At 35.2% G+C, this 13,760-nt stretch overlaps 2 protein-coding genes across 2 annotated transcripts; both read right to left on the reverse strand.

Annotated features, from left to right (window-relative positions):
* Window positions 1–1,234: 1,234 nt before the first annotated feature.
* On the reverse strand, window positions 1,235–1,823 carry LOC141628596 (uncharacterized). Its single transcript, XM_074441715.1, has 2 exons — window positions 1,477–1,823; window positions 1,235–1,331 (listed from the first exon to the last, which is right to left on the reverse strand). The coding sequence occupies exons 1-2, from the start codon at window positions 1,821–1,823 to the stop codon at window positions 1,235–1,237; spliced, it is 444 nt and encodes a 147-aa protein (XP_074297816.1).
* Window positions 1,824–3,245: 1,422 nt separating this feature from the next.
* LOC141628597 (putative mitochondrial protein AtMg00860) lies at window positions 3,246–3,779 on the reverse strand. Its single transcript, XM_074441716.1, has one exon. The coding sequence runs from the start codon at window positions 3,777–3,779 to the stop codon at window positions 3,246–3,248; it is 534 nt and encodes a 177-aa protein (XP_074297817.1).
* Between the last annotated feature and the right edge of the window lie 9,981 nt (window positions 3,780–13,760).

The raw sequence follows: 13,760 nt of genomic DNA on the forward strand, positions 1-13,760 counted from the left end.
GCGATCCGCTTGCAGCTCTTTGGAGATTTAAAAAATGCAAGTTTCTCTGATGTAGGACAAGTGGCAATGAAGTCTAACGGGTGTTATGAGAGTATTCGGTAACTTAAAGGTGACTATTCTTCACTACAGGCACGAGTGGATTCTTACGTGGGTGCGGTCCATGCTTACCTTGCACTCGAGAAGCAGGAAGCAAAGTGTCATCACCCTACATCGTTAGAGGACACAAAACTGGAATTGCATCAAAAGATTGAGCATACCAAATCACTTCATGATAAGGCGCAAGAAAAGCATAAAGAGCAAGTTGTGGAACTTTCTGTTACTCTGGAAGAAATAAATGTCCTTGAAGCTAAACTCAAGCAAGCGCGGGAGAAGGAAAAGACATTGCAAAGCAATTTAGAAGCTAGGGATACATCTTTAATCTCCTTGCAAGATGATCTTTAGAACTCAGAGACAGAATTAACCGAGCTTGACAATATCCCTGTTTTGAACTCTAAAGAGGAAGCCTTACTTCAAGAGCGGAGGGTTGAATTAGAAGAGATGCGTACTTTTGATGTTAATCCATAGGCACTTAGATTTTTTTTTTTCAGATTATCTAGATTTCATCCTTGATTCATTTTTTTTTGTTTTTGTAGCTTAATGGACCAATTGCTTCTAAGATGCTTGTTTGTCTTAATCGTTTCTTTGCAATAACATACTTTCAGCGTGTTTTATTCCATCATATTTGACTTATGCAAGCAAATACTCACAATACAATCATATTATGATTTTTGTTTTTTTTGGGTATGGTTGCACTTGAATAAAGTGTTTGGTCAAACTGCCTACATACTCCCAAAGCTACCAAGAGTGACAACTTGCAAGATCAAGCCAACGTAGTTCAAATAAGATTGATTTTGGTTTTTTGTTTGGAGGTGTGGCTGCACTTGAACTACATGTTCACCCAAGCTGCCTACGTAACTGTGAAGCACAAAGTGTATTTCACAAGATCAAGCCTACGTAGTTCATAAAAAATTGATTTTGGTTTTTTGTTTGGAGGTATGGCTGCACTTGAGTTACATGTTCACCCAAACTGCCTACGTACTTGTGGAGCACACAATGTATTTGACAAGATCAAGCCGACGTAGTTCATAAAAGATGGAAGGATTTTATTTATTTATTTTGTATGCAGTTTAACCTCTTGCTTGGGAGCTTTGACTTGCAGTTTACGCTCTTGCTTAGGAGCCATCACTGTTGGGGTTTAAGAATAGTAGCGCTTCAAAAACATCCCATTGATTGGGCCTAATCGAACGCCGTCTTCATCCAAAATTTTGTAAGCATAAATTTTTGTAGACCTCCTGCACCACATATGGACCATCCCACTTAGAGGTGAATTTACCAACTATTTTGTGAGAGGTGATGATTGGTCTTCATACCGCAAGGACAAGGTCTCCTACTTGGAAAGAACAAGGGCGCACCTTTTTTTTGAATGCGCGTGACAACCTTGCTTGATAGCCCTGGAGCTTTTGTTGAGCCTCTAATCTTTTTTCATCGAGAGCCTCTAACTCTGCTAAACGCAATTTGTCATTTTCATCTTCCGTGAGTCCCTCCTGAATAGCGATGCGCAAGGAAGGGATTTGCAACTCTAATGGCAACACAGCCTCCACTCCATACACCAACGCATACGGGGTTGCTTTAGTAGGTGTTTTGTATGTGGTACGATACGCCCACAATGCCTCACCAATTCTTTCATCCCAGTCTCGCTTTAACTTTGCTACTACTTTTTTCAACAAGTTGCAAAGGGTCTTGTTGAAGGCTTCACTCAAACCATCTGCAGAAGCATTGTACATGGATGACTTGTATTGTTTGAACTTGAATTTTTATCCCAAACTTGTCATAAGATGGTTGAAGAATTGTTTCCCATTGTCAGTTGTGATACGCTAAGGTACACCATATCTATAGATGATCTGGGTTCGAATGAAGTCCACAACATTTTCTTTCTTCACTTCCAGTAGTGTGATGGCTTCTACCCATTTTGAGAAGTAGACAGTGACGGCAAGAATATACTCGTGTCCATTTGAGGGCTTTGGAGTAAAAGGTCCCACAACATCAAGTCCCCAAGCTTCAAAGGGCCATGAAGAAACAGTAGGGTGCAACGGTCTGGCGGTTGGTGTATGAAGTTTGCGTAAAACTGGCAAGGTTCACATTTTTTTGCAAATTCCATACAATCTTGAATCATATTTGGCCAGTAATACCCCATTGTCTTTACACGATCATGAAGTTTAGGCCCAGATTGATGAGTACCACAAATGCCAGAGTGAGCTTCATGCATTACTTCAGCAGCTTTGTCTTTACTTAGACACCTCAACCATTGGCTTGAGAAAGAACGTCTGTAGAGTGTCCCTTTATAATGAATGAACTTTGGAGCACGTCAACGTATTTCTACCTTGAGTCTGGGATCGTCGGGTAGTTTTTGGTTGTCCAAGAAGTCAATGATGGGTTGACGCCAGTCATCTTCATCAGCTGTGTAGACGCATATTATGTTGGTTGTACCTACATTTTCTTCTCCTTCAAGCAATGATACTGCCCAATGGTTGCATACTGGGACTTGCATAGACTCTTGTGCCCCTAGTGCCAAAGTGGCCGCAAGATTAGCAAGCGCGTCAGCCAACTTATTGGCACTCCTTGGCACATGACCAATTTTGATGGAGTTAAGTTGGTTAAGCATTTTCAAGGCCCGTTGATGGTAAGGGATTAAGTCTTATTTTTTTACTTCGTATTCATTGAGGACTTGGTTGACCACCAGCTTTGAGTCTTCGTAGATGTCCATATCTCTGACGCCTATTTCGATCACCATTTGGAGGCCAAGTATGAGAGCTTGGTATTCTACCATATTATTTATGCACAACTGAGTGAGTGTAAAGGCATATGGCATGAGATGATTTTGTGGAGTTATGAATACAACTTCAACTCCAGCTCCATCTTGCCTTGCAGCACCGTCAAAGTACATTTGCCATGGAGGTAGAACGTCTACGTAGAAGATTTCTTCTCCTGGGAGGTCATCTGAAATTTCCCACTCATCTAGCACTGGATGATCAGCAAAGAAATCGGCAAAAGCTTGATCTTTCACAGCCTTTTGAGGCACGAACACCAAGTCGTACTGCTTAAGCAACATTGCCCATTACGCAAGTCTTCCAGATAAAACTGGTCTTGAAAGTATGTACTTGATTTAGGTCAGCCTTTGAGACCACGTGTATAGTATGCGCCTGCATTTAGTGCGTGAACTTATGGATGGCAAACACCAAGGCAAGACATATCTTCTCCATGGGAGAGTAATTTAATTCAGCTCCCACCAAGGTACGACTCAAGTAGTAGAGTTCTCTCTCCTTGCAGTCTTCAATTTCTTGAGCACACATAACCCCCAGTGATCGTTCTTGTGCTGTGATGTACATGACAAGTGGCTTTCCTGGAATTGGTGCCCACAGCAGTGGTGCACTGGCCAAGTACTTCTTGATGCTATCAAACGCATTCTTGCATTTTTCATCCCATTGAAATAGAGCATCCTTTTTCATGAGATGGCTGAACGGCTGGCAACGTCCTCCTAGGTTAGAGATGAACCTTCGAATGTATGCCAAGCGTCCTTGCAATCCGCGCAGTTCCTTTAGTGTCTTTGGTTCTGGCATTTCGTTGATGGCTTTGATTTTTGTTTGGTCAATTTCAATGCCTCTATCCTGACTACAGTCCCTAAAACCTTCCCAGATATGACGTTGAACGCACACTTCAGGTGGTTCATCTTGAGTTGACATTTTCTAATTCTCTCAAAGACGGTTCGAAGGTCTTTGATATGATCTTCTCTTTTCTTTGATTTGAGAACCACGTCATCAACATAATGAAAGTTTCTTAAAACCCCTATTAAACTTATTTAATAGTTTTTATAAATTACTAAAAATTTATGTCATGTGATCTAGTGCATGCATAACTTAAAACAAGAATGAGGAGAAAATGGTTTTCTTACAATGGTGATGAGACGGAAATGGGGACAAGCAAGGACACCTTCCTATGCTTGTTCTTGAGCTCACTAACATGGGATGATCCTCCAAAACTCCATATGTTCAATAATGTGAACACCACCTCTTAGTTGCACCAAAGATTTCACCCAAATACTCAACTTATTATTAACTAGATAACAAGAAGAGATCTTGACCTTACTAATATTAATAATATTACTAGTCTAGTAATATAAGGTAAATATTAATTTGCATGTGAGTTTTAGAGAGAAGATGGAGTTTTTTGCATGTGTAAATTGGTTGAACAATTAGAACAACAAAAATGCTCTCTCTAATGAGCATATCACACGGCCACCACCGCTTAGTGGGTCAATATTGTTCTTATTTTATTTCCATGCAAAAGTAGGTAGAGTGTAGGATACTTTAATCATGATTAAAGTGCATTGGCATGTCATTATCATATGGTATAGTGTGCATGTGGAAAAGAACAAAACATCATTGTGTTTAATGGTCCACAAAACCGGTTACCTATGCACTATATAGGTCCGTTTTTATTTTCCGTATTTGTCCCACAAACACCTTTAAATCGTATGCTTAATTATCTTGTATAATTAAGTATTAATATGATCATGTAACATTTATATGATACAAATTATTAAGTAATGTACACTTATTTATTAAGTGATATTTTACCATTATATCAACATATAATGGGTTCTACAATGCCCAATTAAATTAATTTGTAATTTCTGTGTAAATATAACAACCAATTACCTTTACCTCGGAAAAACACAATACCTCGACTAATTTAATAAATTAACGCTTAATCATTAAATTAAATCTTATTTAATCACATTACAATAAGATAAAATTTCATTAGTCAATTATCGCATAATTGAATAATAAACTTGCGTTGACTCGAGTTCTAAACTTGACCTCAACAAACTCACACAACTATATATATATATATATATATATATATATATATATATAGGAATGGGATCATGTGAGGATACACTATCTTTTTGAGGATTGAGAATTTCGTTACAATATCACTGGTTGTTCAATACAATATCACAGGTTATTCAATACAATATCACGAAAAAAAAAACACCTGTGCAAAAGAAAAATTATAAATTTTTTTTTTCCAAAAAAAAAATTTTTTTTTGGCAAAGGTCAAATTTTTCGTGATATTGTATTGAAGAACATGTGATATTGTATTCACTAATCCTCAATCCTCAAATATTTAGGAGTTCTCACCGGATCCCGACTATATATATATATATATATATATATATATATATATATATATATATATATATATATATATATATATATATATATATATATATATATATATATATATATATATATATATATATATAGCAAGATCCTAGTGAGTTTGCCACTTTTCGTGAGTTACCCCTACATATATATACAAGTGACCTAACAAAACCAATAACTCACAAATCACAATCATACGTCACAAAATAAACTAAACTCCCTCTCTCTCTCTCTCTCTCTCTCTCTCTCTCTCTCTCTCTCTCTCTCTCTCTCTCTCTCTCTCTCTCTCTCTCTCTCTCCTTTACTACCAAAATTGTTCCTACGCTATTATGATCAAAAAAATCGCACAAAAATTCTTCAAAATCGATGAACAAACTCATCGACTCATCACGTTTTCTTTTGTAAATTCCAGAGGTTTACACAAAATTCATTAACAATTTCGATTAATTCAATTAAAACTCTCAGTTTTTTCTTAATACTCAAATTTTGGAAAACCCTAATTCTTCAAATCAAAACGAAGGTATGAATATTTCTTACGATTTCATATTTAATACTCGAATAACTGCAATATTTGAATTAAATAACAAATTCTTATGATTTATGTGTTTTTTTCGTGATTAATAACATTAGTATTTCGATTAATTGTATATTTTTTTGGGTGATTTGCAAGTGGAATGACGTTGAACACGAACAATTGATGCTTAATGGAATAATTGAAGTCATGTAATAGAATAACTGATGTTGTATGATAGAATAATTACGTTACTGTAATAAAATATCTTGTTTACTGAGAATAAGGTTTCTGGTATGTATAGTTATTTTAATGTAGAAACTCGGTTATTGTAATGAAGAAACGTAGTTATTTTATAGTTAACTCAGTTGTTTACTGAGAATAATGTTCTCTGGTATTTATAGTTACTCTAATGTATAAACTCAGTTATTGTATTATTAAAACTCAGTTATTGTATCTGTTAAGTTATAATTAGCCTTTTGGTGATTTGCAGGTTGAATCAAGTTAGACGCGGATAATTGTCGTTCAATGGAAAAATTGATGCATTTACTTGGTCATTTTTTGTTAGTTTTCATCTTATTTAATTGAATAATCCAGTTTTTGTAATGTAGAAACTCGGTTATTATAATGAATAAATTGTGTTATTGTATTGAGATGAAACTCAAATATGTTCAAATTTCATGTTCATTCGTTAGTTGTCGTAACATTATATCTCAATTATTATATTACTTTAACTCAGTTATTGTATCATCAAAACTCATGTATTGTAGTTTGTAGTTGATTCATGAGTGTTATGGTAAGTTATAGTCTCTTTTTTGGTGATCTGCAGGTGGAATCAAGATAGATGCGGATAATTGACATTCAATGGAAAAACTGATGTCTATACTTGGTCATTTTAATGAAGGAATGTAGTTATTTTATAGTTAACTTAGTTGTTTACTGAGAATAATCTTTTCTGGTATTTATAGTTATTGTAATGTAGAAAACTGAGTTTATTGTAATGTATAAACTTTGTTATTTGTATTTATTGTAATGTAGAAACTCAATTATTGTAATGTAGAAACTCTAGTATTCGTAGTTATTTCAATGTAGAAACTTATTTATTGTAATGTAGAAACTCAATTATTGTAATGTAAAATTTTGGTATTTGTAGTTATTGTAATGTAGAAAGTCAGTTATTGTAATGAATAAATCGAGTTATTGTATTGAGATAAAATTCAAATATACTCAAATTTATATCTTGTGTTTGTTTATCTTGTTTAATTGCATAACTAGTCATTTCATTCAATCAATAACTGAGATTGGTTAATGCAGTAGCAAAATCTGAAAAATGAAATAATATATATATAACAAGGTAAAAAAAACCACTTACTTTCATTATATAACTATTTTGTTTCCAACACATTACATTTAAACATCTTTAACAAATTATATCTAAGCATCATCTTAATTACATCTATGCATTTCAAATAATATATCTAACAATAGTAGCATCACAAATATTACATTATTTATCTACAATACAACTTCTAAAATATTTCTTCCAACGAGAACCGTGTATTGCTGTTGTTTCCACGTTTCTTCCACCAGTATTTATTCCCAACGAGAACCATGTCTTGCCGATTGATGAGGGTTGAACCAGCAGACAACAAAAGCTCACTGAAAGAAATAAAAAAAGGGGTAAGTTATAAATAACTTTGCAACTGATATACAATAACCACCTATAAGTATTGAAATAACCGTAAAACAACTATAAAATAACTGGATATTTTAGAGAAGTAAAGTATATTATTATAACCGACTATAAGCATATTATATGAGACCACAATAACAATACAATAATTGAGGTGTAATATTATTATAACCAAGTTAAACAGATTATATATGAATACGCCATCTTACAACAACTCCAAATTGAAATAACTAAGTTAAAACAATACAATAATTGAGGTGTAATATTATTATAACCAACTTAAACAGATTATATAAGAATACGCCATCTTACAACAACTCTAATTTAAAACAACTAAGTTAAAACAATACAATAACTAAGTTTGAATAATACAATAACTCGGTTAAAGCAATACAATAACTATTATTAACAGAATATATTCAAACATAAAAACAAGAAGTAAATACAAATAACGATAACTGAGTTTGAATAATACAATAACTCGGTTAAAGTAATACAATAACTGCTATTAACAGATTAACCACAGAATCTGAGATATTATCAAAGATACAAAAACAGAATTGAATAACAAAAAAACATACTCAAACATCTTACAAACAACATGAAAATGCACAAATAATTTAGAATTCTCATCTCAAACTCAAAACCTTATAAATTATTGGCAAAAACAATGAGAGAACAAGTAATTTAACAACAAAGACATAAGAACAAGCAAATATACAACGAATCAACGAAAATGAAACGAACATTAGATAAGAACGATAATGAAAACGCACAAATCAGATCTACAAAAACAAAAGTAGTACTTACCTATTGTGAAATTGAAGAGAAATACGAAGATGAAGCGAAAGTGACGACCAAATCTCCTTAATTGATGACGATTTGAACGAGTATGATGAAGACTGAGTTTGTAGCTGCAACTTAAACAAAATTGATGAAGATTGAATTTCATAATTTTTATCGATTATTTTTTTTTGTTCTGGTTTTTTAGAGGTTGAAGGAGGAGAAAGAGTGATTTTTTCTAATAATGGGGGAGATTGAGGGAAAAGTGGGTATTTGTAGGTTGAGTAAGATCTAATCTCAGCCATCCATCTTTAGATTAGATTAGTGGTTCAGATTTAGAGGGGTAACTCACCAAAAAAACCCAACTCATATGATCATATATATATATATATATATATATATATATATATATATATATATATATATATATATAGAGATAGGTTCAAATGAGTCCACAAATTTGGTTGAGTCCCTAAGTCCTCATATAAACCATTAGATCCTATAAGATGGATGGATGAGATTTAAAGTATAAACACACTCACCTACTACTAATTAATGCTTCTTTCTCATAGTTTCAATTCCCAATTACCTAATCATTACATTCTCTTTCTTATCAACTAATTTATTCAATTAACATCTTGTACTTTATATTTCAAATATTAAAATATATTTGATTTAAAAATCAAATTTCAAACCCGCGTATAATAATATCGGGTTTATAAAAGACTCCGTAAATCTTCGTTCGGACTCCGATTTAGGTGAAACAAAATCCTAAATTTATTATTTTTTCGAGCCCGTTGCAATGGTAATATTTTCGTATACCATTGAGTTTTCAAAATTGTGAGTACTGTTATTTAAGAGAAATTACAACTTTTTTTGCTTGAAGTTATTACCCTTTTTGCTTAAAATTACACCATCTCTTTGAAATTAAACTCAATTTACTTGAAATTAATTAATCAATTTACCCATATACTTGAAATTACATCCATCTAGTTGAAGTTTCCTCATAGCAGACTGAAGTTACACTAATAGTGTATTGAAGTTACACCGATTGAGTATTGAAGTTACATTGATTGTGAAGTAAAGTTACACTAATTGTGAATTGAAGTTACACTATTGTGTAGTACAGTTACAGTAATTGTGATTGAAGTTACACTGATTGTAAATTGAAGTTACACTGATTGTGAATTAAAGTTACACACTATTAATTGAAATTACACCCTTTAAAAATGAAATTACACCCTTTAAGAGTTAAAGTTACATCCCTACAAACTTGAAGTTACACCTTTTAATAGCTACTATTGTGTTATACGGAGTACATAATGTTATACGGACATACAAGTATATGAACAACATAAATTACCTCTTGGATTTAACATAGATATTTTTCAAAGCAACTCCCTCTAACAATTGAAATTACACACTTTACACTTACCAACCTTTAAAATTACATGTTGTACAACTGAAGTTACACATTATATATCCTTGAAGTTACACTCTTTAACACTGAAGTTACACCCTTTAAAATATAAAATTACACTCTTATAAACTCGAAGTTACACCCTTTAATAATAGCTGCTAATGTGTTATACGAAGGACATGAGAATTAAAATTACACACAAAAAGATATGTGATCCTAGAAACGAAAAGATAGTTACTATTCTTCAAACCCTTGCTTCCGTTGTTAATTTTGTTGTTGTGTTTGCAAACTTCAGTCTGCAACAACAAATAAAAGAGAAAAATTAGGCCCTTCATAGTTTGGTAAACATAACTTGCAACTATATGCAGGTGAAACAATTCGTACAACAACTCTATCTTCTGAAAAACCGTCATAAAAAAAGTCACTAATAATTACAACTTGATTATTTTAACTAACTATACATGAAACCCAAACAATTAGCCAATATCAATTAACATCGCAAAAGAACGCCCAAGTTTTGTATATAGGAATCAATTGATTTAATTATATAGATGATGAAATTGATAGTTTTTTTAGCCCGATATTTATATCCATCTTATATAATAAAGATGAAAGAAAAAAAAAACACTATTTTTTAACCAGAAGAAAGAGTAGAAACGATAAAATGTGAAAATAATTGATCTCAAACATCATCTAGAACATATGAAAATAATAGTAGAGGAAGAAATATTACCGTGCAACACTTCATTGTTACCAAATTTGAGGGTGTCAAATCATCTATGACATAAGCAACAAATTAATGTTCAAATTTGTGGTCGACATGGATGAACATGGAGAAGAATATATATTTAGGTTTTCAGATTTGGATAATTAGGAGAATAATAAATAATAAAGTTAGATGGAGGATTAATTAGTGCATAGAAAATTGCATTATGAGAGAGAAAAGTTTACACTGATACACATGATTACATAGTGAGTTGTGTTTTTTCTTTTAATCTCAGCCACCCATTTTGTATGATCTAATGGCTTAAATTAGGACTTATGGACTCAACCTAAATAGTAGGACTTACATGATCCCATCTCTATATATATATATATATATATATATATATATATATATATAGGCACGGAAAATTTATTAATGTGCCGAATAAATAAAATAGATTAATTATTTTGAGTTAATACTAAATTTTAACTTAATTTAATTATTTTGTCCCGATTAAATGAAATATGGCCCGATTCGGATTACAAAAGGAGTTGTTCGGATCACTAAACCCAGAAAGAATCAAATTTGGGCCAAGGTTGCTAATAAACCCACAAATGGGCCTGTGACCACCAAAGTCCAACAAGAAGATTTGAAACTCTATAAATAGAGCTCTCCTCATTCATGCAAAGGGTTGGAAATTCATAATTGCAAAGGAGCTAGAGAGAACAAGGTACAAATTCCTACAAATCCTCTCTGTCAAAATCATTGCAAGCAGTCAACAAGCACATCAAATCGTGCCGCCTGCGTTGAATATTCAATCACAAGTTCAAACCTTCAAGAGAGATTCAAATCATCGCGACCCTCTCAAGAAATCAAATTTACATCGCGCGTAGAGCAATTAAATTTGTCTACACGCGTACCCCTCACGTGTACCCCGTACACGTACCCCTTACGACATATTAGAATCAGAGGATACATTAGAGATTGTACACGTACTTTTGATATTTATTAATAAAATTTAATTGTTTCCTTGTTTTGTATTTCAGTTATCGCAATACAAAATTTGTTTGTTAAAATTTTGGTGAACCCGCGTGAAAATCTCTACCTCTCATCTCTCTTCTTTTTTTATTCAAGTCTACCAAAACAAGAAGATGTCTACCAAGCAAAGCACCTCCTCCAGTCCATCCAAGAAGACCTACGCAGATATCCCGCAGGGTACCCCCATGGTCGCTACCTCCCCTCGCTACGCATCGGTTGGCATCTCCACAAGAAGAATGGCGAAGAAGGTCGGGCCAAATCTTTGCTTCCGCCGTCTACGCTCACGCCAAGCACACGTCCCAACTAGGCCGCGCAAGTTCTCTGTCGCCTCCATAGCTGCCGCTAAAGACTCTTGGCTGCCTCATCTCCTTCACGCGAGGAGGGTAGAAATGTTAAGGTGACAAAAAGGCTTCCCCGCAAATCAAGGCGTCGCCAAAGAAGAAAGAAACATCAACTCCTAGCGTCGCTTCAGTCATGGTGATAAGTGGTGATACTCTTGAGGATCGAATGCAGAAAATGAATGAACTCCTTGAGAAGATGATGAAGGAGAATGAAGAAAAGAACAAAAAAATTGATGAGCTCCAAAAAGAGGTGGTGGCACTCCGTGACAGGAAGGCCGAGAGCGAGCATGGTGACACCGATAGGGATGTTGATAGCGATAGAGAAGTTGGCGAAGATAGGGAAAAGCCAAAGAATGAGATCGGAACTTCACCGAAGAGAAGCTGCAGGAGTTAATAGCCAAGACGATCAAGTGTCAGTTGGATGATAGCTCGACAAGTAGTGGACGCTACATCAAGCCTTACACTAAGAGGATTGACGATCTGCGCATGCCATCGGCTATCGGCCTCCAAAATTTCAACAGTTCGACGGGAAGGGGAACCCAAAGCAACACATCGCCCACTTCGTCGAGACATGCAACAATGCTGGAACAGAAGGTGATCGTTTGGTGAAGCAGTTTGTTCGTTCGCTCAAAGGGATCGCATTCGACTGGTACACAGATCTAGACTCTGAGTCAATTGACAGCTGGGGTCACATGGAAGATGAATTCCTCAACAGATTCTACAGCACCAGGCGCGTAGTCGGCATGAGCGAGTTGACGAAAGCAACTCAATGGCAAGATGAACCTGTCGTCGATTACATCAACAGGTGGCGTGCGCTGAGTCTGGAATGCAAGGATCGCTTAAGTGAAGTGTCAGCAGTTGAAATGTGCGTCAACGGGATGAAATGGGACATTCTTTACATCCTGAAAGGGATCATGCCAAAGAGCTTCTAAGACCTGGCTACCCGCGCCCATGACATGGAGATCACAATCAAAGAACATGGTAGTGCTCGACCAAGTTCTTCTAAGGTGCCAAGTGAAAAGAAGGAGTTCAATAAAACTGATAAGAACTCCAAATCGTCGACAAAGGAAACAATGGTCGTCGAAACCAGCAGTGCACCTGTCAAAATCTCGTCAAAGCCTAAGTATGAAAAGAAGAAAGAGTCATTCTCTTACAACTACCAACGAGACAAGCCTACATTGAAAGAGTTGCAGGCTAAGAAATATCCATTCCCAGATTCTGACTTGTCCGGAATGCTTGATGACCTCTTGGAAAAGAAGGTTATACAATTGCCAGAGTCCAAGCGCCCTGAGCAAGCAAACAAGACAAACGATCCTAATTACTGTCGTTATCATAGGCTGGTGAGTCATCCTATTGAAAAGTGTATAACACTCAAGGAGAAGATCATGCAGCTCTCCAAGGAAGGGAAGATTATTCTTGACTTGGAGGACACAAGAACCACAAATCAAACTACGTAGTCCTGAACAACTTGACGAGCCAATTATACGGCAAGGACAATGTGTGTATATGTTGCAGTTCGGAAGTTTTGAGCCTGTGGCATTACAGATCCAAGGGTCATTGCCGTCGCTACCTCCAATGTCATTGGAAGAAAAACTACCTCCTCAGAATAAGAATGAGGAAAAGAAGCATGAAGATGACGATGAAGGTTGGACTTTGGTTACGCGCAAGAAGTCAAAGAAACAAACAAGACAGATAGCGCAACCTGTTCACCGTCGAAAAAAACAATCAAAGAAGACTAAACCTCGTAAGACGAAGGGAAAGAAAAAGCCCAAAACAGTGATCAAACCACATGTCTTGCCTATCGATGTACTTGAGCAAGAACCACCGAGTCCCGTCACCTTAAAAGAATTCTTCCCACAAGACTTCTTAAACAAGGTTACCGTGTGCACCGTCTCAGCTACGGAAGGTGGTGATGATAAAAAGAAGATAGAGGAAGGAGGCCCAGATGATGCAGTATTGCCACAACAGTTGCATTCTGAAAAGGAGAACGAAATAGTGGCTGCT

The sequence above is a fragment of the Silene latifolia genome, chromosome Y (assembly GCF_048544455.1).
Source record: "Silene latifolia isolate original U9 population chromosome Y, ASM4854445v1, whole genome shotgun sequence".
Taxonomy (NCBI): Eukaryota; Viridiplantae; Streptophyta; class Magnoliopsida; order Caryophyllales; family Caryophyllaceae; genus Silene; species Silene latifolia.